Source organism: Peromyscus leucopus, chromosome 10 (genome assembly GCF_004664715.2).
Source record: "Peromyscus leucopus breed LL Stock chromosome 10, UCI_PerLeu_2.1, whole genome shotgun sequence".
NCBI lineage: Eukaryota > Metazoa > Chordata > Mammalia > Rodentia > Cricetidae > Peromyscus > Peromyscus leucopus.
In genome coordinates, this window is record NC_051071.1 from 41,990,707 (window position 1) to 42,018,334 (window position 27,628).

Genomic DNA, 27,628 nt, shown 5'->3' on the forward strand with positions numbered 1-27,628 from the left:
AATGGGCATATTATTAAACATCTACTGTTACTTAGCTATCATTATGTAGTAATGAATAAAAGAGACCCTATCTCTTAATGGCTATAATTTTATTATTGACTATTGTTTATTAAGGTTTGAGGCTGATCTTATAAACATTAAATTTTTGTGTATTTTACTTTCAAATATAGGACATCCTGTATTATGAGCAACTTAAAACCAACGTGATACAGCATGACCTTTTGGTGGACAGTCTAATTTATAAAGTAAGTATAAGTATCCATTGTTTTTCCATTTCATGAATAGCATTTACAGTGAAGAGTTTTCTCTCTGCAGGGCTTGAACTGTGGGCAAAAGTACATATTAAACTAGAAAAATAATTGGAGTGGCTGTGTGATAGTACATATCTAGGATCCCTGTATCTAAGGACAGAGAAAGGAGGACCAGGAGTTCAAGGTCATGCTTGGATTCATAGTGACTTTGAAACTAACCTGGGCTTCCTGAGACCCTGTCTCAAAAAAAAAAAAAAAAAAAAAAAAAAAGAAAGAAAAAAAGAAAAGAAAAGAAAGAAAGAAAGGGAAGGGAAGGGAAGGAAAGGATTGGAAAGGAAAGGCAGGCAGGGAGGGAGGGAGGGAAGGAGGGAGGGAGGAGGGAGAGGAAATGCCTGACGTGATCATTGTGCCTGTGAAGTCGAGGCTGCCTTCCCAAGCTTGAGGCCTGAAGACACTGTGGTCTTCTTCCCTAGGGAGTTGTTCTTGTGTTCTTTTCCCAGTCTCTCCATGTTTTCATGAAGAGAAAAAACATTGTTCATCTTAAATTCAAGTCTGTTTTTCCATTCCACACAAAGAGAATGGAAAAACAGCTAAAATTAAAACAAGAGTATAGTATTGTAATCCTATTTGTCTCATGATTATTTAGGGCTTAGATGTATATTTTCTTTGTAATAAAGCTATTTTAAATTATGTGTATATGTCTTCATGTGGAAGTGTGCACGTGAATGAGGTGCCCCTGAGGTACAGGTGGTTGTGAGCTGTCTGAAGTGGGAAAACTTGAGTCTTCTGAAAGAGCAGTACTATTGTACTGATCATTGAACCGTCTCTTCAGCCACAAAAGAAAACAAACTTTTTTTAAGCTTCTAAGTATGTGGCCAAGTATATCTTAAGTTTTGTCATAGAGATACATTGAGTCGTTGGTGCCAGGAGTTATACTGTAAATGTAAACATTTCCCCCTGGGATGATGGTGGCTCTAGGACTGTGTGGGAAGTCTTATTGAATACCTTCCCGGAACTGATCACTTGGACTCTTCTACCTGTGCTGGGTTCCCTCACCTCCCCACAGTTGGCCTCGTGTCTGTAGCCTCTAGTTCTGTTCTACTCTTTACTCTGGCCTGCCAGTTATACCAGTGTTTCTCATTTTTTACTCTCATACCCCTAAGGGAAAAGCTTAATTCATCTCTAATAATAAATGACAATGAGCAAGACTCTGTTGAGTGAGGATTAGCTTTGGGGCTCCACGTGCCACTGTAATTCATAATTTTAACCCCGGGACCAGTTTTGGCTGCGTCAGTATCACCTTTGCTGAGAAGGTACTACTCTCACGTCCACCCATCCATGGAACCTCGACGTCAGACGAATGATCCATTTCTTTCCCTGTACTCTGTAGTTTCAAGTTTTCTCCAGAGCTATGCAGGACTTAGTCCATCGAGCCCTTGACTTCTTTTGGTTCAGCTGTTTAGTTGAATGTCCTGGACTGTTTCAGCTATGTAGTCATGGATTGTTTTAATCTGTCATTGTGATTCTTCCCATATTTTTATTACATATTTGTTCTTTTCATTGATATGGTAGATTTATTTTTTATGTATATGGAGGTTTTGTCTGCGTGAATATCTGCACACCAGAAAAGGGCAACAGATCCCATAGAGCTATAGTTATAGATAGCTGTGAGCCCCCTTGTGGGTACTGGGAATTGAACTCAGGACCTCTGGAAGAGCAACCAGTGCTCTTAAACACTGAGCCACCTTTCCAGCCAATATGGTAGATTTCTTGAAAAGTAAACATTGTCTTCGTTTTCTTTGTTTGTGTTTTGATTTTTGGTGTACTTCATCCTGATCAACCAATCAGTACTTGTTGAAATAATTATATGGTAGGTTCAAAAGTATCACCATCCTTTGGGTGCAGAGGTTCTTCAAGGTATAGTCAGTATATACCTGGAGGGGCTTTTGATCAACTCTCAGAGTTTTTTGAGTACTCCTCAGAATCTGATGCTATTCTAAGCACTTGCCACACCTTTTGAAGTAAGTAGTAATGTAGCAGTACTTTATGGTTGGGACCGCCAGCCCGCAAATAATGACATGGAGACTTATTATCAATTATAAAAGTTTGGCCTTACCCTAGGCTTGTTCCTAACTAGTTCTTATAACTTAAATTAACCCATATTTTTAAAATCTACATTTTTCCATCCTGCTTCCTTGGCATATGGCTGATGACTCCACCTTCCTTCTTTCTAGAGTTCTCTCTCTCCCTGGAAGTCCCGCCTATATTCTCTTGCCTAGCTATTGGCCATTCAGCCTTTTATTACACCAATCACAGCAGTGTATCTTCACACAGTGTACAAATATGCTGCAAACATAGTAACTACCCATTTACAGACATGGAGACTCATTTTTCTGTTGTTACAGTGACAGCACGTGAGATACTACCATTGAAGAAGGAAAGGCTTACCTTACTGTGTAGTTCATGGCCGTGGACCTCTATTGCTTTTGGGTCTGGCAAGTCAGTACCTTGTGGCAAGAGTCAAGGTAGAGCAAAACTACTTGCCTTGTGGCAGCTAGGATACAAGGAAAGGGACAGATAGGTACCAGGGTCCATATCCCCTCAGAGTCACTTCTTAGTAACTGGACTTCCCTCACTGGGTATCAGAACTTAACGTTCTAGCACTTCTCAAGAGTACATGAAGTAGGGGGGAGGTTAAGCCTTTAACACATAGGCTTTTAGGGGTCACTTATCAAAGCACAGTGACCTAGATTTGGAGTAACTAGCCAAAGTTATGTAGCTAGAAGTGGTGTAGCCGAATTAAACTCTTAGTCAGATCTGGTGGAATGTCTGTGTTCTTCACCCTGAAGTACATGATGAGTGTGTTCAACTCACCATAAAAACTGTTCAGAGACCGTCCAGGGGGAATGTGGATATTTTGCTTTTCCCATGAGCTGATGTTTGTTTGCTGTTGGAGAGGTCACCTATGTGATGATACATTGCGTCCCAGAGAACTGCAATTAGGCAGTTAGTTTCTGTTCACTTTATCATTGACTCATCAAACATGTGCTGGACACTTAGGTGTCAGACCCTGTGAGGGAGCTAGGTGTGTATGAAGCAAGGTGCTAGAGCTGAGAGAGTCCTCAGTCTCACTCACTGGGAAAGGAGAATGTTTTAAAGTAACCCCAGGTCAGGAAATCCACATAGAAGTAGCTAAAGAAAGGACCAACATTCTATCCAAGGGATGACATGCACTAGCCCTGAAGTTCATGGGGCAGGAAATCTCAGATGTTAGCCTCCCAGGAGCACGTGATGATTCTCAGGTAACCAATGACACACACGTAGGAGACAGTTGAAGGAATGCCTAAGTGTCTGAGGTGTGAGTGATGAAGACGGAGTTTAGTCTGGAGAGAGAGTGTTATGATTGCTGCTGGAGTTATGATCCTGTTTGGTTTTCTTTTACAGCTTTAAGACATCTAAGAGGAGATTAACTGAAATAAATCATAAGGCGTTATTAATGAAACCTTAAGGAATTAGAAATCAAATAATGTAGTACATATTTTGCCGAATAAATATGTCATAGGAATAAATTCTCACCAGGAAATTTCTATAACATCACATAAGATATAAAATTCATTGTAATATTATTTCCAAATGTTGTATTTATTCTTTAGAGTTAGAGGCAGATTCTCTTGAGTAATTTTCAGTGCTTTGCAACTTTAATTCTAGGATGTGAAGCTGACAGCAAGCAATGACGATTACTATTTTGTATTTGAAGATTATTTATATCAGGTAAGTTTTTACATTATCCAGATCTTTGTTTTAGGTTCTCTAAGTTATAATACTTTAAAGATATTCTATAGTTAAGTAAATCTTCCGAATTCCCAAATGACTTTCTGGGCCGCCCCTTTTGGTTATATATGCTACAGCCAGGATTTGCTAGCAGGTCAATTTTCTAAAATTTTGTTGGCACAAACTCTAAAACTCAATGTCAACTTAATACTTAGGCAGTCTCAAGGTGTTAGAGAATGCATATTACATGATACTTTCTATTGGCTATATTAATAAATAATTAAATGTTTTAAAATCAATGTGGAGAAGCATGAGTATTCTGATCATTTTGACAGACACAAACTTCAAAGCATCCATTAGAAATATTTCAAAGTACAGGGTAAGTAAGAGAGGAGAGTTCAGGGCATATGGAAAGATATATTGTATACATGTATAAAATTGTCAAAGGATAAATAAACACTTTTTAAAATAAGTATGTCAAAGAACTAAGAAACCACTCTGAAATAAGTAAAGTATGATGACTTGTTAATCAAGTAGGTAAGGTCAATTAAGAGATGAAAATAAAAAAGATAAATTTAGAGTTGAAAAATAAAATAACTGAAATGAAAAATCCTCTGGATGGAAAATCAGTAAGTAATCAACGAACTTGGAAGATAGATCAGCAGTTAATGAACTGAACTTGCTCTCCTTATCCAAAAGTTGACTGTTTTTAGTATTTTAGTATTCCTATCTGGCTGAGGTTTCCCCAGTATCATAGAGTTCTAGATTTCCTTTTTTATGGTTTAGTTCCTGTTGTAATGGATCCTTTTCTGAACTGATTCTAAGGAAAATAGAGTAGTTAATGTCATACAAGTAAAGATATAATTTGAACCAAAAAACCTGAAATATCTAACTTTCTCTGCTTATTAAAACGTGTGGTCCTTTTTATGCTGTTTCAATCACAAACACAAAATGGCTGTACAGCAGGACCAAGGGCGTGGCTCTCTGAAGAAAGCTTGGCATGCAAGCTCAGAGACTAGAGTTCTCATTCCCAGAATGCATGTAGATGTCGGTGGGCATGTGGTCTGCCAATCATTCCAATTTTCAGAAGGCTCAGACAGGATCCCTGGAGCAAATCAGCTGGCTAGACTATGGTGCCTGTATTCTAGCTACGGGTTCAGTGAGAGACCCTGCCTCAATGACTAAGGAAGACTTCTGACATCAATCTTGGATCTTCATACACACGTGGACATGCACACACATGCAAATATGTATACATATATATACATACACACATGCACATGCATCTATACATGCATGCATGCATACCATACCAAATTTTAAAAGTGTTATAACACCAAACTTATGGACATATCAGTTACCATGTATCGACCAAGATCCAACAATGACATGATTCATAGTCTTGGACTATTGTATTTCTATGTGTGGTCACATAAAGTATAAATTTGACAAGTTTGTTGCACTGGCGAATGAAGAGAGACTGTCAGTTTTAAGTTCCAACTATAAAGTCTTTTGTGGTGGTAACAGGAGCTTCTTGCTAGGTGACAAATGCATCTCCCTTGCTGACAGAGCCAGTGAGCAAGCATAACAATTTCTCCAGTTAATACCAGAAAGTGACCCGTAAGAGCATATCCATTTTCCCCACACATAAATGACGATGTGTAAGAAACTTGAAAGTAAACACGTCAGACAGCAGAATCATTTTCAAGCAGTGCATGTGTTTGCTGAGGAGAACCAGGACAATCTTCAGGGGATCCTTACTGTATAAACCACAGTTCCTTTAATAGCCTCGCTCACAAATTTATGATTGCTTTGGCATAACTGAAATGTTATGCCATTGAATATCAACTCCCTCTGTGCCCTCTCCAAACTCTGGCAAGGACCATTCTGGTCTTTGCTGTTGTGCATTTGACTGTTTGGAAGTCTCATATCAGTAGGATACTGCCATCTTTGGCTTTATGTGACAGGCTTACCTCAAGTAGCTGTATCCTGTAGGTTCACCTGTACTGTCTCCTGGGGCAGGGTGTCCTCCTTTTTAAAGACTAACCATTATTCTATTGTGTATACACACTATTTTCTTTATTCATTTTTCTAAATAAGCTTTGATGTGCATCTTTATCCTCATTGCATAATGAGAAGATAATTACAACACTTTTGAGGACTTAATTAAGTTTTTTATATAGTCAGGTATTAAATACTTTCTTCATGATGATATTTTAAAGTTATTTTATAAATAGTCTGATTATTTAAAACTATAAGCAAATTAATATACTTACAGATGATATGATTTTATACATAAAACACCCTAAAAACTCTACCGGGAAACTTGTACAGCTGATAAACACTTTCAGCAAAGTAACAGGATATAAAATTAACACAAAAAAATCATTAGCCTTTCTATATATGAGTGACAAAAAGAAATCAGGGAAAAGTACTTTTCACAATAGCCTAAAACAACAACAACAACAACAACAACCTTGGGATAATACTAACCAAGCACCTGAAAGACTTGTATAATGAAAACTTTAAGACACTGAAGAAAGAAATTGAAGAAAACACCAGAAGATGGAAAGAGCTCCCATGCTCATGGATTGATAGTATTAATATTGTGAAAATGGCCATGATACTAAAAGCAATCTACAGATTCAGCACAATCTCCATCAAAATTCCAACACAGTTCAAAGAAATCGAACAATCTTCAGCTTCATATAGAAACACACACACACACACACACACACACACACACACACACACACACACACGAAAAAAAGAACAGGCTAGCAAAAAAAGTCCTGAATAATAAAAGAACTTCTGGAGGTCTCATCATTACAGGTTTCAAGTTGTACTACAGAGCTACAGCAATAAAAACAACATGGTACTGGCATTAAAATCAATTAAAATCAGATACGTTGACCAGTGGAATGGAATTGAAGACACAGACATCAGTCCATACACCGAAGGACATCTGATTTTTGATCAACAAGCCAAAAATACATGCTGGAGAAAAAACAGCATCTTCAACAAATGGTGCTCATCAGATTGGATGGCTACATGTAGAAGAAAGAAATAGACCTATACTCATCACCCTGCACAAAATCAACTCCAGATGTATCAAGGACCTCAGCAGAAGACCAGATGTCCTGACTCTGATAGAAGAGAAAGGGGAGAATGGGCTTGAACTCATTGTCACAGAAAGGACATTCTGACCAGGACACTGATAGCACAACACTAAGACCAACAGTTAATAAATGGGACATTATGAAGCTGAGAAGCTTCTGCATGGCAAACAGCACCATCTTTTGGGCAAAGAAGCAGCCTGCAGAATGGGAAAAGATCCTTACCAGTTACACATCTGGTAGAGAGATAGTATCTAAAATATATGAAGAACTAAAAAGTTCTGAACATCAAGAATTCAAATAACCCAATTAAAAATGGGGTACAGCTTCTCAAAAGATGTAACACAAATGGCCAAAGAACACTTAAAGAAATGTTCAGCATCCATAGCCATGAGGGAAATGCAAATTAAAACTGTTTTGAGATTTTTCTTACCCCTGTCAGAATGGCCAAGATAATAAAGCAAATGACAGCACATGCTGGCGAGGATGTAGGGAAAGGGGAACACTTATTAAATGCTGGTCATATTGTGAAATGATACAACCACTATGGAAATCGGTGTGGTGATTCCTCAGAAAGCTGAGCTTGATCTACCTCAAGATCTATACCACTTGTAGGCAAATATCTGAAAGACTTTTTGTCCAACTACAGAGGTACTTGTTCAGCCATGTTCTCTGCTGCTCTATTGCTAATAGCCAGGAACTGGAACAGCCTAAATATCCACCAACTGATGAATAGATAATGGAAATGTGGTACATTTGCACCATGGGATAGTATTTAGCTGTTAAATTATTTTGTTGTTACTTCGTAACTGTAATTTTGCTACTATTATGAATCATAGTGTAAATATCTGATACACAGTATATCTAATATGCTATCGCTGTGGGGGTTGTGACCCACAGGTTGAGAACTGCTACACTAAAGGAACACAGTAATAAAATGGTTCCTGATTACATACTGCTCTACTAATAGATCAGTGCTTTCCTCGGCTCTCATCAGAGAAGTTTCTCCTTGCAATAGATGGGAATTAACACAGAGGCCCACAAGTAGACAATGTGCAGAGAGTGAGAGACTTTGGAGCACTCAGTTCTGAATTCATCAAACTCCTCCCCTCCAGTACCAGAGCCACGTTAAAGAAGAGGCAGGAAGATTCTAAGAACCAGAGATGATGGATGACTCCAAGAACACAGCATCTTCCAGACACTACAGGACCAATACAAATATGAACTCACAGAGACCATGACAGTGCATACAAGACCTACACTGGTTCAAGCCTGATGGGGTCCCAGCAGTGAGAGGAGGGGGAACTGAACACAGGCTCCTGCCCCCAACCAAGAAACTGTCTGTAGTTGGTGCCCACGGACAAAGAGAAAATCAGTTTTCTCCATCAATGACACTCCAGAGTAGAGTCCATGCCTAAAAGTAGTCGGCCAATGCCAAAGAAACTCAGTGGTGCTTTTTGGACTTTTTGTTTGATTTTGCTTTGTTTGGGGCTTCTTTGTCTTATCAATGTTTTGCTTGTTTGTTTTTATTTTCATTTTTGTGTTGTTGAGGGGGTTGTTTGCTGTTTTTTTTTTTCTTTTATGAAAAAGAAAAAGAACATAATGTTGGGTGAAGAAGGAGGTGGGAAAGGTGTGGGAATAATCAGGGGAGGAGAAACATTAATATAAGATGTATAAAAATATTTTTAATATAATTATTTTAGAATTAGCCTGAATTTATTTAAAGTTTATAAAAATGTATATATATATAATTGTATGCATTGAAAACAACATTTGACTATTAAAAAATGAGTTCTTTTTCCACAGAGAAATTTTTACAGATTTTTATTCATATATATTTGTAGTGAGTTTTTCTCTGTCCTGCCAGCCAGTTCCCAAATCACAACACGGACACTTACTAATTATGAAAGTTTGGCCGATAGCTTGGGCTGGTTTCTAACTAGCTCTTATAACTTAAATTAACCCATATCTTTTAATCTATGTTCTTTTATGTGGCTCAGTTACCTTTACTTTGTAATGCCCATACAGCTTGCTCTGCATCCCTGGCATCTCTTCCAGTCTCCACCTTTCTTTTTCCCAGAGTCTTCTGTGCCTGGAAATCCTGCCTAGCTATTGGCCACTCAGCTTTTCATTAAACCAATCAGAGTGACATATGTTTACACAGTGTAATCAAATATCTCACAACATATATGTGTGTGTCATTAAAAACAGTGAGACAGGAGAAACTTTGCTCATCTTTAATTACACTTCCATTGGCCATTTTCTAGCAACACAGCTGCTCTAAGGAAAATCATTAATGGTAATAGAGTAAATTTGGCTTTTCTGGCATAAGGGCTCATATCCCTTCCAGCTAATGTGAGTCTATTGGATTTTGTGACTAGACTACAGAGTTAGATGGCATGTGGCATGGTGGTATCTGCATATAGAAGGGGGAGTCTCCAGTGATCCCTTTTAAAGCAGCCTGGCCATGCTGCACCTGCAGCAGCCTGCCCCTGAGCATGTCACTGCTGCTTCTGTGTCTCAGGGTACACCAATGCTGCAGAGATAATGCTTTCAGTAAGAAAGAACTTCCTAACATTTTCACTTTAGACCTTCTTTTTCATGACATTCTTACAAATGTTTAGTGATACTGAGTTTTCAGTGATCTCAATTTTAAAATGTGTTCAATCAGAAACCATCTCTTACTCAACAAAAGGAAATTGGTTGGTTTAACAGAACCTTTCAGGTTCCTGAACTAAATGGCATTATCACAATGTACATAAGTTAGCATGTCTAAAGTACATAAAAGTTTGTAGAAAAGAACCCACATAATAAAGGCTGGAGGATTTACTCTGTATTATGTGCTAAATTTTCCTCATATGTGGCATGTTCTGAGAAGCAGTGCTGGAAAATATGATACATTTATAAGGTGTTCTGTCACCGGGGTTGAAGAAAGACCCCAAGGTAATTAGGTGTTCACATGTGTGTAAGTTCACACGCATGTGTGTGGGCCTACATGTCACTGATAATAGAAGTCTTCCTCAGTTGCTCTCCCACGTACTTATTAAGGCAGAATCTCTCAGTGGAGTCCAGAGCTGCCCATATGTCTAGTCTGACTTCATCTGGGGTTCCCCTGTCTCCATACTCCAAGTGCTGGACCCGGACAAGCAGGTCACCACTCCCACCTAGCATGTTTGTGGGTGTTGGGGATCTGAACTCTGGTCCTCATGATTACATGGTAAACACTTTTTTTACTTGGTCACCTCCCCAGCCTCTAGGTATCTTTTATTCATGTGTCCACTTAAGTACATTTTTGAATGTTCTTATATAGACACTGTTGGGTGCTAGTAAAAGATGATATTTATTAAAGCTTATGTTTTTGGGGAAATTGGGAGAATTGTAAATATATAGATATTATTTGACAAGTATACTAGAGGTTTGTGTTCAGTTCTGTGCAAAATCAGTTAAAATTCTAGGAATGCACAGAGTTCAGTAGTAACTACAGAATGAAACATTTTAAGCAATGTCTACTTTTTTATTGTTTGGGGATTTCATACATACATATAAATATGCATTCCCATTCCCTTCCCTTCAAACCTTCCCTAACCTCCATTGCTTTCCCCTCTCAACTTCATGTGCTCTTTTCTTATTAGAAAAACAAAGACAAAACCATCACCAACAAAACATTGAGTCCAGTTAAGGCTGCCTATGTGTGCATTGGTGGGGGACCATCTCCTGTAGAATGGATAGCCTGTCAGGGGTTGCATTCCTGAAGAAAACTGACTTTCCTTCTCCATCAGTCATCAGTTGCCAATAGTTCCTCAGCTGCGGGTGGGACTTCATGAGCCTCTCCCCTGTTCATATAGGGATTTTGTCTTGCTTGGTCCTTACACAGGTTTTGAGCATGCAGTCAGAGCCACTGTGAGATTATGTGCACAATTGGTCATGCCCTCTTCAAGTTTCTTTCTTTTCCTGACCTTTAGGATATGAGGCGCATGAGTTTCCTGTGTCCTACCTGCTGGCATTCACATTCATTGGCTGATTTCTCAGTGTTTCCTTCTCTCTGATGTCTTTTTCTGGAATCCCTACACCATACTTCCCAAGCGTTTTCTTCCCTTCTTTTTTCTTTCTTTCCTTCTTTTGGACTCTCCACAGCGCATACAGTGGTCAGTGTCATGGCATAGGTTCCAATGTCTGTTCCACTTTACTATTTTGTTTCTGTTGCACAAACCTGTTTATTTCCATTGCTTTATCTTCAGCTGTCTTGAGTAGATTCTGCCTGCTCAAATCTGCCTTTCATCTTCCAGTGAAATTTCACTTCAGTTATTGTCTTTCCTGTCTGACGCAGGGTTACTGTTTTGTTCTGTTGTTGTTTTTCTGAGTTGGTTGTCTCTAGGTTGGATTTCCATTTTGTTCAAATGTCATTGTTTATGTGAACATCTTTGATAGCATTGTCTTAACACCTGAACCTATTCAGTTTACCATCGAATCTTTTCAGGAACAATGTTATTTGACTTTTTCCTTTGAATGGCCCATAGTTTCCCATATCTTTGTATTTATTCTTTATGATTTTTGTTGAAAACTGGATATTGGGGAATAATAATCTATCTCTGAAAATTATACTTTGTTCATCTCTCAGCTCATGGTTTTTGGTTACTGTTTGGAATTTTTGTTTTTGTTGCTTTGGTTTTTGTAAGTTCTTTCTGAAACCAGCATGCAACATACCATTAAGGTCCGTACAGGGCTTTCCTGAGCCTACATTTTTACCTGGGCATGTAAGGTCACCTCCTCATTCTCTTCGTAACGAGGGGCATTTGCTGTAATGTCCTGTCTCCAAACAGGAGGAAGGGAGAAAGGAGCAGGGTGGGGTCTGGATGATTCTCTGTTTAAATCCCAGGCCCTCACTTCAGCTCAGAAGCAGTAGAGGTGTGCATAACACAGACCCTCCTCCAGCTCCACCCTCTGCCTCTGCACCACTCGGGCAGATGGAGTAACCAGCAGTCGGGGTGCAGGTGTCCGGTGTGGTGTGCAGCTCAGCAGCGCAGCAAGAAGGAGGCTGTCAGCTCCCACTCTGATGTGGCATTCTGTAAGGAAATGGCAGGCATGCTGGAATTTTCTAGGATGTACACTTTAAGGAAGTAGCAGTTGTACCTAGAAAACTTAAATTTGGTTACTTACAAGTAACTAAACATTGCATTTGTATTGGGTGGAGTTATGCATGGTAGTTACTTGCTTTATTTACAAGAGTCTTAAGAACATACACACAGCTGCTTGTCAAGACTAGGGAGTGGGGAGTGGGTAAATGCTGCTGTGTTACAAGCTGGCATTGAGCAGGTTAACCACAACTGAAGGTGCCCCTGAAAATTCCAAGATGTCAGCCGACTCCATGCTTCCCAATAGCTAGAGCAGACCTATCTTCCAGCACAGTGGTTTTCTGCATGGGACGATATGTGCTTCCTACTTCATCATCTTAGGAGAACTCTCTTGATAGCCAATTGGTACAACCTCATAAAATGGTCCATTGTTTGGCTTTGAGTTTGAAATGGGGTCTTGCTATATAGTCCATGCTGTCCTGAAACTAGTGATCCTCCTGCCTCAGGCTAATCTCAAGTGCCAGGACTGCAGGGATGACTAGCTCTACGGGGTAACTTTATTCACTTTCTGCAGATCAAATGCCGAAGATAAGATCCCAAGCTCCTACAACTACCAGAACCCCCAGCCAGTTCCGTCCGTGTCCAAAACCCAGAGAGCCACACTGCCCTTGAAGTTATGAAAATTTACAGCAGGGAAGAGTACTTTTAAAGCCGTTCTTGGAATTTGATCATTTCTTCATTAGCTTGGAGAAAATGCAGAAGTATACAAATGGGAAGATGTATAGCACTTATAGGTTAAAGATGTTGTCCAGTTGGTACCCATCATTTCTTTTGTGGTTTTCATGACACAAACAACTTTTTTCTTACAAACATTTAGAAGAATATACTTTGACATATTAAGAAAGCTCTCGGCCCAAGTAAACCCTTTGCAGACATTCTTGGTCTAACTCTGTGGTATCCGCCCACAGTTCATATTAATGCCTGGTTTCTTTATGGTTCTTTTAAATAATGGAGAGCCCTGTTGTGAGTCATCTCGCCTAGTACATTTATGTTTTTCTTAATTTTTAAGTGGCCACCATCTTCTGAGCATATATCCTAGCAGATTTACAGTGAGTCTGCCATCTCCTTCCAGATAAGGAAATCAGCGTTAAACCAGCTCAGACTGGAGTAGGAGCTGGCAGCTCTCTGCTTGTAGGCCAGGCTTGCACCCCGTACACACTGTCTAACCACCGCCTCTGGCATTCTCACTTTACAGCCCCAGGGTTCTCCTGGAGCAGTCTCAGATGTCGTGCCTTCTCTGAGGCCACAGGCAGCGGGGCCTCCATGGGGATATATTTAAGCACAGCGCTTCTTCTAAAGTTACTGTACTACCCTAGTCTGCTAAACCAAGGGGATGTTCATATAGACGTTTTCCTGGGATTTTCCTCTCTGAAGCAACAATAAATTATTAAAGATTTACATTTGGGTATTTTGCCTTTATTTGGATGTATCTATTATATTAGTTTATTGTTTGTATTAGCTTACTGCTGGGACTGTAATGAATTATTACAGCTCAGTGATTTAAAGTGTATAAATCCTCTCGAGGTTCTGAAACACAGAAATCCGAGTGGTTTGACTTGGTCACACTCATGGTATCCACAGGGTTGTGTTATTTCTGGGCTCTGAAGAAGAACCCATTGCTTTGTCTTCCCGGCTTCTAGAAGGCTCTTTCATTCTTGCTGAGGCCTCATGAGTTCCCCCTCCCATATTTGCATATCTCCTGGTCTCTTCCTTGTTCCGTTCATGTTTAGGCAGCTGTGTTGCTAAGATTTCATGGGGGTAGCGTTGGACGTTTCTAGGAGACGCAGTCTCACAGCAAATGATCAGCTCTTCTGTGTTAATCTTTCCACTCTCTTTCCAAAATGACCCCTGAGCCTCAGGTATAGGAGTTGTTCAGGAGACCCCCAAAGTCTTATAGGCTATTGATATTGCCCCCCAGAAGTGGAAGGTAAGTCCCTATTGCTGAAGACATCGTGCACTTCAGACAGAGCACAGAGAGAGGCCCCTGAGCTGGAACTGATCTGAATGCCCCTCCCTGAGGACTATCCCCGGGTTGCCAATACCCAATACCAGGCTTGATTTCCCTCTCGGTGAGCCAGCCTCAAGTCCAATTAGACTTACTAGGATATGCGGGCAAGTATTGCACCCTTAGGGTTATTGTGAAACAGGCGGAGACCATTGCAGCTGATCACTTATGGACCCCAGTCCCGACCGACACATCTTGAATGTAATTCCTGTAAGTAAGGTTTGGGGATCATTGGGGAAGAGGGGACAGAAAGATTGTAAAAGACAGAGGACCAAGAAGTTTGCTGAGATTGTGTCTCCTAGGAATCTGTCAGAGAGGCTCCGTCCATGAAGTCTCACCAATATGACTGACTAACTATGACCTGAACAAGGACGTCATCAAGTGACATACTAACATGAAAGGAGATAGCTCACAAGGCCTCAACCCTAGACAGCCTTAGAAGTACAGGCACCTGAGCGATGCCGACATCAGAGATCTGCTCTCGGGAAAAGCACACCAATTGGTTATCCAGTATCGAATATTCAGCTCGGGAAACGTATACACACAAGGAGCATTATATGGAGTGAGCAGGTTGTATTTATATGTTTAGGAACATACATGTGCGTGCATGCGTGCACACACAAATGTGCACACATAGCAGTTAAATAGAAAGAGGCCATGAATTTGAACGAAATAAGATGGGAGTTACATGGGAAGGGTTGGAGAGAGGAAAGGAAAGAAGAATGTTGTAATGATCTAAACAAATTAAAATTATAAATAAAATCAGAGTACACAAAATGAGAAGAGATCAATATTATATACCAGTTCAGTAACATTTTATAACTTTATAATTGTTGAGACCAATGGTTTTGCCTAATTATTGGAAAATATACATTATATTAATAGGTCAAAATTAAAAATTTACTCAGCAGATGCCAATAATTTTTCTGAGCTGGGTTTAATAAAATATTTTTAAATTGTGGTTTAAAAAAACATGAAATTTGCCACCTTAACCATTCCTTAGTGTGCAGTTGGTGATGTTCAGTGTTTACATTGTTAATATTTACAACCTAATATCCATTTTATACCACTTATATCCTAGAAAGGAAATGCATTTCTCAGCTAACTGTGTCTGTATAATAGCAGCATTCCTGTCCTAATGTAATTTAGCGTTCCTTACTGTTAAGTGCTGGGCATATTCCCATTGACGCAAAGGCACCTGCGCCTACCACTGGGCGTCACGGTCCACCTCCACAGCCCCAGAGCCTCCTCTCTCAGCCGCTGCCTCTCCCTCCCAGGGTACTCTTCCCCGGTTAGCCACACACTTAAGTTTCCCAACCCTTTTCAAGTGTTTGACTAAAGGGCACCTTCTCAAAACCCACTTTCTATGGGATGGCAAGCCCTTCCCTGGGTCTCCTTTGTCCTCTTCCTGCAGCACTTGCTCCCTAATGTGCTGCTTAATTCACTCACCACGCTTGTGGCCCTCCATTACCTCCTCCACCGTAACTGTGCGCAGTGCTTTGTTTGCATGTCTGTTTTGTATGTTTGTTTGTTTGTTTTTTGAGACAGGGTTTCTCTGTGTAGTTTTGGTGCCTGTCCTGGATCTCGCTCTGTAGCCCAGGCTGGCCTCGAACTCACAGAGATCCACCTGGCTCTGCCTCCTGAGTGCTGGGATTAAAGGCGTGCCCACCACCACCCAGCGCATGTCTTTCTTTGATGTACCCCTGCTTCACCCTGACATTGTGCTTGGTGTACAGTAAGACTGAATTTTTAGAAATCTGTGGAGGTTCTCCAAAGTGGAGTTCGAAGTGATAAAAATAATTGAAAAGGACAGAAGGTTGAATAAGTGTAGGTCAGAATTATAGAAGTCCTATAAAAGTAAACAGAGAAAAGTGGGGATCATTAAAAAAAATGTAATACTTGCCCTTGTCATCCAGTTAATAAACTGTGTAGCTACAGTTTAAAGTCCAGCAAAATTAAGTCTAGATGGGTAATTGCCCTGGCACAAAAGGTCCCAAGTCATTCTATGCCCATTTTTCTTTATGCAGTTGTCTTTGTGATATCCTTAGAATCCCGGGTCTTCTAAATGTCCTTTCACCTTCCTGAGGACTGGACTCCTGCCCCCAATTCCAGACCAGTGTCAACAATCCAGTTGCTTCTACTGGGAAGCCTGGGTCCTGATTGCACCCTCTCCATTTTATTTCTTGATAGAGTTGCCGTGTGCCCCTGCTGGCCAGGACAGCCAGCTTCTACCTGTACTGGGAAAACTACTGCTTTGCTGCCGCCATCCTGTCTGGGGATGGATGCCCTCCCCTCGTTCTTGACATGCCCACCTGTCTGGTTCAGTTTCCTATACCCTCAGTGCTTGTGTGTGATCGCCCACAGGTGCCCCTATGTAGTTCTGATCTGTTAAGTTTCTCAAGGTTATTTTGTTTTCCTGAGAAAACACAGGAAAATCAGCATATAGTTAGCAACGTGCATTTTCTGGTGTTCAAAGTCTGGGAAGCAAATAAGGAACAATCTTTGTGAGAATTGCCTGCCTTCATGAGGAGTAATGTAGGTGTACCGATAGAGGGCGCTCTTCCCATTGCAAAGCCCAGTGCCGAACTTGAGCCGGCTCACTCCAGTGCCTCCTCCGCATGAAGTTATAATTAATTTAATTGCTATCAGTTGTTCTATAGCAGGGCTCATTGTTTATTTTTCCAATGTTATATCCAGGTATTACTTTGTTTTTCACGGGATACGTCTGTACTGGGTCACTTTGCATACAACAGTGCTTCACCACCGAAATCGTACATCAGAGGTAATATTTTCATAATACTAAAGATAAATTACTAAAGACTTACATAATCATTCCAAGGATGTTTGAATGTTTTATATCTTACATTGGTATCTCCAGTTTTTTTTTGTTGTTGTTGTTATTGTTGTTTTTTGGGGGTTTTTTTTGTTTGTTTTTTGTTTTTGTTTTGTTTTGTTTTCGAGACAGGCTTTCTCTGTGTAGCTTTGTGCCTTTCCTGGAACTTGCTTTGGAGACCAGGCTGGCCTCAAACTCACAAAGATCCACCTGCCTCTGCCTCCTGAGTGCTGGGATTAAAGGTGTGTTCCACCACCGCCCAGCTGTATTTCCAGTTTTTAAAGTGAAAATCATTTCCGATTTCTCTGCAGCACTGACTATTGTCTTTTCAATGTGAGCACCCAAGCAACAGATCACAGATCTTCCTCCAGTGACAGAGATACGTTGCGGTTGTCCTTGTCATCTCCTGCTTCCCTGTCCCATATGTGTCAAACCTGCCGGTTTTTCTTCTCTCCTCTACCCATACACTCATCACAGTTTTTTGTTTGTTTTTGTTTTTGTTTTGTCTTTTAACTTTCTTTTTGTAAATTAATCTTTGAATTTGTCTATTCTTTATACCACCAACACTTAAAATTGTGGTATAAAGCACGTGCTATTACCCCTCTAATTTCTATTCTCGTGTTCTCTCTAATGCTGGCTGCCTCACCGTATCCATGTCAGTGTCTGTCACCACCTAAGACTGAACTAACCTGAGTCCTTCTCCCCTTTGCACGGCGTGGTAAACACCGAGCTCTAAAATCTCACTGCCCTGTTGTGTGTTTGTGTGTGGCCCTTCGGCCGCTTCCATGAAGAATGAAACCACTTCTGCAGGATTTTATCGCTGCCTGGTTGTTGCAACTCTTGCCCTGGGACAGACCCCACCATCTTGTGTTGGAGTCAGGCTCCCGCAGCTTGGGGCTGACATGAATACAGAAAAGCTTCCTTTTCTTTTTATCTAAAGCGACTGTTGGGATGGGAAATGGCTCAGTGGATAAGTTGCCTGTGGTGCAAACCTGAGGCTCCGACTTTGGTTCCCCAGTAAAGCCAGGCAGAGCAGCATGCCTATAAATAACCCTAGTACTGGGGTACAGAGACAAGCAGGTCCCAGACACTCATTGGCCATCCGTTCTAGCTGAATCATCAGAACATAAGGTGGAGGGTGATCAGAAGACAGATGATTTTGATCTCTGATCTCTATATACAAACACACACACACACACACACACACACACACACACACACACACACACACAGTGCACGACACACCCCTACATCCTGACCTGCACATAGAGTGGTAATAAAATTTAATTTCCTAGTGGGCTAAAATGAGCTATAGTTTTAAGACACTCCACCTGTGCACACTATCTCACCCTCCTTTCTTCCCCGATTATCTCACAATGTGCTATATTCATTCTACCCCCCTCCAGAGCCCTAGTGCATGAAAAGCTTCACACTCCTTCCCCACAAATTACAGGTCCTCGATGAACTAGCCTCTATCTCATGTCTACCAACCTATCATCAATCCCCCCTCCTCCCAGGCATTGAAACCCTTAAAGCCCATTTACAAGAAGTCAGCAAACGGAGTCTATTATTTGTGGCTTGCCCTGGATTATAAGGTGGGTGGGGACTGTGCCCTCTGTTTGCTGTGCTTGTCTTGATATCTACTACTTGGTCAACTGTGTGTCTGTATTCAGTATTCCATTTGTTCCTCTCACGAAGATCAGGTCTGTGTGTCTTCACCTTCACCCAAGGCCACACTTTTTACTCTCTCGTCTCCCTGCCTTATACCCCCCCAAAAAACTTAATAATTAATTTTAATTCAAATCCCAGTACAAAATGAATGTCTTTTTAATAAGTCCAGAGTTGTTAAGAAAACTGTTAGGATGAAAGCCACTGGTCTTAGTTAGAGTTACTATTGCTGTGAGGAAACACCAGGACCAAAGCAACTTGGGGAGGAAAGGGTTATTTGTCTAATGCTTCCATATCACAGTTCATCATCTAAGGCAGTCAGGACAGAACCTCAAACAGGACAGGAACCTGAAGGTAGGAGCTGAAGCAGAGGCCATGCAGGGGTGCTGCTTACTGGCTTGCTCCTCGTGGCTTGCTCAGTCTGCTTTTGTATAGAACCCAGGACCACCAGCCCCATGGATGGCCCCACCCACAATGGGCTGGGCCCTTCCCCATCAGTCACTAATTAAAAAGAAATGTCCTACAGGCTTGTCTGCTTACAGACTGGTCTTATGGAGGCATTTTCTCAATTGAGGTTTGATCCTTTCAGATAAGCTTAGCTTGTGTCAAGCTGACATAAAACTAGCCAGCACAGTACCTCAAGTTATTCAGTGGAAAAGTGAGCAGCTGTTGAACATTATAGAGAATGTACTTGCGTAGAAGAATTCTGTTTTCAAATGTTTGTCCTTTTTCTCTGATCATACAAACTATGTTGGGAGTCAGGATAGATGACTGTTGTAGTTGAAGATGCTTAATTTTTAACTCTTCAGTACATTTTCTAAAAATGTAAGCTAATGGGATATGGCAAGACTTCAGACTTGCTTTAAGGAACAGGGTTTTTAAGTTTAGAAAAAAACAATTTTATGCTTACAAATTATTCTCAAGTGCTTAAGGAAATTTGGAAGCATTGTTTAAACAGTATTATTGACTTTAATTCCTAAAAGACTTTGCTGGTATCAGATAATTGGCTGACAGATTTTTCAACTAATTCCATATAAGGAAATGAAATAAAGTTAGACTGTGGTTAGTTTTAAAATTCCATTCGTTATCCATTCGTTATTGGGACATTCACAGAATGTTGGTTTTTAAAACTTTAGCTGGGTGTGGTAGCACATGCTCTTAACCCCAGCACTCAGGAGGCAGAGGCAGGGGGATCTCTGTGAATTCAAGACCAGCCTGGTCTACACAATGAATTCTAGAAGAGCCAGGGCTACACAGAGAAACCCTGTCTCAAAACAACAAAACGAAACCAGCAAACTTTATTTTACCGTGTGTATGACTTTCTCTTACAGGAAAGCTAGGATTAGAAGAATACGCTGTCTTTTATCCACCAAACGGTAAGTGATGCTTCGGCTTCCTCTAGAGGGGGATGAGGAAATGACAGCTTTTGTCCCGGGCATGTAACTTTCTCATTCTGTCCTTCAAATGGAGCACAAATTATCATCTGGAATATTTCTTCAAGCTATATTTTAGTGACTTCCTCCATGTTTGTGTAGTTTAATGCCAAACTGCACACAGCCTTTCCAGCTCTCCTTGGGACCAATAGATTTGTGAGAAGCTGAGTCAACACAAGCACCCAGGTATAAGGCATGTTGTAGTTCTCCTTGAGGAACACTAACTAGCTCAACTAGGACTTTTTTCACTCTATGTTATCATCACAGTGCTGGAGTTAGGGGAGCAGACTGCCCTGTGTTATATTTCATTGTCTTCATAAGCAGTCAGTGTTTATGAAATACAAAGATTGTGAAGAAAATCACTGAACTTGCTGAGACGTGATTGCACATGACCTATATTTACTATTTAGACATTCAGTATCCATGTCTTTTAGTATGTAGAGAAACACAGCTTGTTACTGTCCTTCTCCTGCCGGGGTTAAGCTACACCCTGAAGAACATTTGCTTTAGAGGAATTAAGAGCTTGGGCATTGTAACCCAGGGTTCAGATCTGAGCTCTGCCATCTCATCCTCTGCCCTTGGTTAAGTTACTTGACCTCCCTGACCTCAAGTCTCATCAGCTTATCATGTGGATAATGGTCACATGAGGTCTGTTATGAAAACAGGAGCACAGGGCCTAACTTAGCGAGCCATGGTGGTTGTGTTTAGCAGGATCGAGCACTGTCTGAAATCAGACATGGCTTTCCTACCTGTCCATCTTGTACCTTTCAGCTCTGTGACCTGGGTCCTGACATCCATGTTTTGGTGCTCTTCTCCTCTTTTCTTTTCACACATTTCCCTAACCCTCCACCTTTCTGGATCTATTTGTTAATTACTCAAATTTCTCTCTCTAGTTCTAACCTCTTCTGTGATTACCCCAAACTTAATGTGACCCAACTTAGTCTATTATTTTCCTGTGCCCATCAAGACAAAAACAAATTAAAATAACAAGCCCCCAACCTATACCTGTCTCAGTTAACTGCCATTTTCCTCTACTTGGTTTCCCGAGGCCTGAGACCTGGAAGTCATCCTAGACTCCTCGGTCTCGCCCTGCCCCATCCATGTCTCCAGAGCCTTTCGCTCTCATCTGGGGTCATCTCTTCTCACTCTCACGGCTGCCTTGCCCTCCGTCTGACCTGACTGTCTCCCGTGGAACTGTGATGACCGTCTACCTGGGGTGTCTCTTCCTTACCTTTTCTAGTTCTCGGTTTTTGCCTCTGCCATCTCAGTTATACCTCCAAAATGAAAATCTGAAGATTGCCATTTTTCTTAAAGTTTCTTAATGTTGCTGAAAAGTTTAACACCCAGGCTTCTCAGTATGTTGCAAATTGTGGGACCCCTGGGGTCTGACTCCTGTACATTTGACTCCCTAGCTTCACATATTACCATTTCCCATCTCAGTGTTAAAAAACTAAAATCGATACCCAATTGCTTATTTTCACACACAGCCACACACTCTGACACAAGCACTGTGCTGCTTCCGACCTCATGCCCAATATTGTTTCTAGCTTAGGACGGACCATTCAGCTTTTCTTCCCTTGGTCATCGTGGAGGCTCAGTTCAGACATGAACTGTTTGGGTGCATCATTGCATTCCTCTTAGGTTAAGGGCCTTTCTCTTGGCTCCCATGTGCCTGGACAGAGAACTTTGGTAACTCTCAACTTCATCTCCTTCTCAATGTTGCAGACTTCATAAAGTCCAGGGGCATATTCTTTTTTCATCATTGCGCTCCCAGTATCTAACATATAGTAATATTGCAGCGAGTTTACTTGAACTAAATTAGATATGTTTTAATTTTAATATCTATGCTGTAGACATAAATTTTTTATCCTTTATCCCAGGGACTTAATTTTCCAATAACTTTTTAATATTTAAGAAATAGAAAATCAGAAAAAAATGTCTCAGTAACTGGGAAAAAAAGTGTTCATAGACTCAAGGTAACAGGAGGCATGGTTTAGAAGATCTTAGCTTTTACTTAAACACGTGCCCGACATGTGTCAGAACTGAAATGTAAAGACTTCACACTATAAAACATTATACAGGAGCACTCCAGCAAATCATCCTGGGACTGATTTATATAAAAGCCAGTAACTCTCTGATCTTTGCAATGATTATAGGTGTACACATTGTAATTTCAGCTCTTTTGTGTATGTGTGTGGTACTGGGTGTTAACCCTGTGTCTCAGGTATGCTAGGCACATGTTCTACCGCTGTGTTATATCTCTAGCCCTAAGATAAGATCTTTATAATCATTTCAAGATGTATATACAGTCACCATAACAATTTAGGAGAAGTTGAGCCACACTAAGCAGCCAGAATTGTGTTAAGTATATATTAACTCATGAAATCCTTATAATAACCCTATGATACAGGTACTACTGTTATTCAGTTTACAGTTAAAGAAACTGAGGCATAAAGGATTAAGCTACCCACCTAGTGAATGACAAAAACCAGGCTTTGAACCCAGGATATCTGGCTTTCAGAAACAGTATTTTTATGGCTTGCCCCTAAGCCTCAGAACATGTAACTAAAGTTGTTATAGTATCTTTGGAGGAAAAGAAAGTGGCTACAGTATTGACAAAGAGTTGCATAGAGTAGTCCTCCAAAGAGTTCTGCACACACTAGAAAGAAATAGTTGAATACAAGGGATGTAAACTCACAGCTGCTCCCAAATATAATTCTACAGAATCACTTCCTTTGGGTGGTTTTAGGACTCGGAGTCAAGCACACTTTTCTAGAAACAAAGTCCACTTCATGTACGGACTCCTCTCTCTGAAGCTTAGGCAATACTACAGCATATTTCACAGTTTCCAACCTCTGCCAGAATAATAGTACTTTGAAAGCTGAGGGATATCTATAGCACTGTCCCAGTCAGGACTGGCCTGACTTTCCTGGGCAGAGACATTGCCCTGCAGCTCTCTAGAGTACTCTGTCCCTGACCAGCAAGTGCTCCCATGGACAGAAGTTTTCTCACTCCCACCTACATTTTCCCTCCACGCACCCATGACTACCTTTCCTAGGATGGAAATGAAAGCCATGGTGGCATGAGACATTACCTCACTGAAGAGTCATCAGTGGACAGATCTTCTCTGATAAATTAAATTCTCCTTAAACAAGATGTCTGAGCTAAGGGAGACTTCTCACAGATCCTTCAAAGTCTTTCATATTTATTGTTGTTATTCACCATCTATAGATTGCCTCTGCTCACTCTGGCTCAAAGCTGAGTGACCCAAGCAGGAAAGTTAGAAATACAGGACCTGCTGCCAAGGACCGTTCATGCTAGTATAGTAGAGAGACAAGAGGGAAAGAGAAATTCCTGGAGAGGGTGGTGAACTAAACAGAAAATGTATCAGAAAGTGTGGGGAGTTGGGGAAGGCCTGGCTGGTGTAGATAAGGCAGCTGAAAGGGCATCCCAGAGGAAGCAGAAAAGACTAGAATCTGAGTGAGCGGAGTGAGCTATGCCAAGCAGTGGGAAAAGAACATTCCAGAGGGAGGGCGTAGCATGTTTAAGGGCAAGAGCAGGACCAAGACTGATGGTCTGAAGAACACGACGATAGGTCGGGTGACTTCTTCTAATGAGCTGACACAGGGTAAGTAGGAGAGGCAAACACGGGCCACACCAGGGTGGGATATGATTGCTGTTAAGTCTATCCAGGATCACTCAAGACAGTTTGTATTCATTTCTTTCTACTTTCCACCCTTGTGGATAAGCTGTACTTCATTTCTTTGCATACCTAGTGGATTTCTTTTTCCATTGCTGAAAGTTGGCTGTCTCCCCGATTATGATGCAGTAATTTGGGGACTTAGACTCCCCTCCGTCCCCCAGAATTCACGGTTGCTACTTGTGCTTTGTATTCGTTTGTTTAGTATTTATGACAACTCTTCCTATAATTATTTTATTTACTGCTTTTGTGCGTACTGAAATCTCTGTTCCTTTAGCTTAATAGTGAGCTAGAGATTTGATGAGAATTTCCCTAAATATTGAGAACTAATTTTTTTAAATTAAAACATTTCCTCGGTGTTTGCAAATTGCCTTGAAATGGGTCACACCATGAAGGTTATCTAGGCAATTCACAACTCTGTTAGTGTGCACTTCTCTTACAGAGGCCTAAAGTCAGAAGTGAAAGCTGGGTTCTCAGGTCCTTGCTCGACCCTCTGTATTCTGTATGCAGGAGATCTCAAAGTCCGTATTTCCTCCAGTAGCTCCTTTCTGAGCCTGCTCCTGTCCATGCTTTTCAGTCTGTCTTTTATTGGCCCATCTGTTCTTCCTTCTTCCTTGGAGCCATAGTTATTGTATTTGCCTTTAAAGCTCATGACAAATGCTGCCTGGCAGGCCACTTTGGTCCTGAGAAATCACTGGGACTAGCAGGTGTAGCAAAGCATATCTGAACCTGTCCTTCAGGTAGCTGCTAGACAGCTCAGAACACAAAGGAACATTTTTTCCCATAAAGATCTGTATTGTTCCCTCTTTCACACAAGCAAGTTACACCAGGAATGTGGGCTGCTGTTTTCATGGCTGTTGCCAAGCTGGGGAGTCGGGGATGGCAGTGGGTGGCCAAATTAAAATGCCACAGTTATGTCTTACCAGAATTCTTGCTTCATTGAGCTTCCCCCTTGTTGTGAGGGTATTTTTTTTTTATTAGATTCCAGAGTGTTTAAAAAAATTGATTCTAGCATTTTTTCTGTTAAGCATTGCTTTAACTAAAGGGACAGTGTTTGGGAATTGCCTCCTCCGTTCTTCTTCATGATGGCTCTCTTCCACTTTCTGATTAATACTGTCAAAAAACATTCGACTACAATCATCCTGGCTGCTATGTACACTATGAGTGTCCTTACCATGTAAACTTGAAGAGAACACAGACTTTAACAGTTTTGATGACCAATATATCCAGCATTTGTAATCATATGTAGCATAAAGTCTGTAATCAGTAAACATTATGGGATGAATATGAGGGAACTAATGCAGAAGAATCCAGAGGACCAAGAAGAGAACTGAGGAGATCTTCCTATGATAGCAGGAAAAATACCCAGACATCTGCCTGAGACTTAACTGTGTGTGATTTGTAAGGCCATAATGTACTAATCATTAATCACTAAATGACACTGAGTAGGAAAGGTTGGGCTCTAGAACAGAGATTGTCAGCAGACACCTCATGTCTATTTAGAGCGTGAATTTAGATGTAAATTGAGAAACTCACTAAAATTTTATTTTAAAGATGACCTTTGGATTCACATTTAGATGTTGTTATATTGTAATGGTTTGGAAAACTTTAATGACTTAAATAAAGCATCAAAGTCAAAGTTTAAAGTTTTAATTCAGAAAGATGATGAGAATAGCTTAAAAAGTCAGTTTGTCCATGTCTTAATCTCTATCCTTCCTGACATGTTGGTTATATGCAAGGTGAGAATAAACAGAGGAATTCATTAGTTCAACAAATGAATGTAATAAAATGTACTAAGCAATCCCAGATGAAGGGGTGTAACCCCTTCAACTGGTGTGAGTTGAAGTGAATCAAATGTAAGTTATAAAGACAGTCAGGAAAGGGGGCAACAGATTTGGTAAGTATGAAGCGTGCTGATATTTGTGGTGTTTGTGAGTCATATTTACTATCTATATCTTATCTAGTTCAAGATGTATTTTCGTTGACAGTGTTTTCTGAGATCTGACAAGGGTATGTTTGGACCATTAGTCATATTACTTGGGATGGGCAGCTAACATCTGAGAGCTTCTTCAGATGCATAAGGGAGGCATGGATCTGAAAACAGCCACTCATAGCAAGCTTGTGGAACTTGGAAGCCAGATGCAAAAAGTGTCCCCAGCTCTGATGTTTGCAGAAAGCACATGCTTGGATAGGAGCCAGATGAATGAAACTTGACTCTTGAAAGGCTGAAGTGTTGGGAGACAAAACGACTAAGAAACAGCCCTTCAATCAAAGGAACCCCGTGGACATCCCAGAGTGCTCATGGGTACTTCACTGCTCCTCAGGCCCCTGCTTTTTTTCCCCATCATTTTACTGTGTCCCTCTTCAGACTATGGAGGCTTTTTGGAGCACTCTTTAGTGTTAGTCAGGCTTTTCTTGGGTTTATGCTCATCCTTTGTGGTTCTTTCTCCATGAAGAGCATAAAATAGCTGTGGGTATTGAACATCAGTGTGTACTAGAGATTATACTGGGATATTTTAAATATAACTACTCATTTGTGTTTGAAGGGAACCCAGCAAAAGTCCATAAATTAAAACAAGGATTGAGAGAATGGTAGCTTGACTAAGGTCACAACAAATTCAAATCCATGTCTATATGACATCACTGAGTCTTTGTTCTTTACGATGTCATATAGAACATCCTGTGCTGTATGGTAATCACACGTTTATACGTGAGTTTTTACTTGAATGTTTTATTTACAAGCCTTCATTGTATTTCTAAACTTTAACTGCATTAACTATCTGGCACCTCACAGAAGAGGCTGTGCTGGATTCTGAAGAAGATCCACAGTGTGAAATGTGGGCCATGCTTTATGTGGAGCAGTTGCAGACATCAGGTCTTGGGAGAATGTCGGGAAAGTTTAACTGGCCACAGCAATATTGATGTGCACGCCCCTTTGTGCATCTGTGCAGGTCACCGGCACCTCACCTTAATCGTCCTTGTTGAAAGTGCCTGTCCTGATGAAGCTATGACTCCCTTAGCACATCCTCAGGATTTGTAGTCGATGAAAATAACAATGGCTTCATTTCAGCCCACTGATGAAATGTTTCGGTAGAGGCTTAACAGGGAAAGACAATAGAGGCTTTAAAAAATGTATTTTATTTTTAAATGTAAATGTTGTGGGGGGGGGATGGAGTATGCATAAGAGTTCAGGTGCTCTGAGTGTTGAGATAAGGTTAAGAGGTTAGGGATTTTTTTTTTCTTTTTAGGTTATAGCTCATTCTAATAGAGTTTTGATAGGATGTGTTGTATACAGAATCATTATTAAAAGCTACTGAAGTATGAAAGTACTTGATGAGACCTAAAGTACCCTAGATGGCGAATCTAGTTTGCTGGCTCCGGACTCAGGATCGTACAGTAAAGAAGAAACAGATGTATCTCAGGTTGCGGGGCCAAGTCCCAGGTTTAAATTCCCCTCTGTACACATTTAACCAAAGTAACAAAAGCAGAATTTGAATTTCAGTATTGAAGGGTCTGTATCTCACTTATTTTAACCTTTCTAGAGGCTACAGAGTAGGTATCTGAGTATCAGTTAGTTCAACAAATAGAAGTTCAGCTGACTCAGTGGATGATGAATGAACAACAGAAAGCTGTGGATGCAGAGGCCTTCCTCATAGTCTGAGGTGACATGTGGTGATGGACAAATGGGCAGCAGGAAGCCCCGGATGTAGAGGCCTTCC

At 40.8% G+C, this 27,628-nt stretch overlaps 1 protein-coding gene across 4 annotated transcripts in view; it reads left to right on the plus strand.

Annotated features, from left to right (window-relative positions):
- Nucleotides 1-27,628, plus strand: part of Tbc1d19 (TBC1 domain family member 19) — a 128,670-nt gene that overhangs the window by 58,499 nt on the left and 42,543 nt on the right. For all 4 annotated transcript variants that reach the window (XM_037209034.1, XM_028865920.2, XM_028865919.2 and 1 more), the window contains 4 exons: nt 171-245; nt 3,960-4,022; nt 16,973-17,057; nt 20,108-20,152. In XM_037209034.1, coding sequence (XP_037064929.1) covers nt 171-245; nt 3,960-4,022; nt 16,973-17,057; nt 20,108-20,152 — 268 coding nt within the window. The remainder of the gene's footprint in view (nt 1-170; nt 246-3,959; nt 4,023-16,972; nt 17,058-20,107; nt 20,153-27,628) is intronic.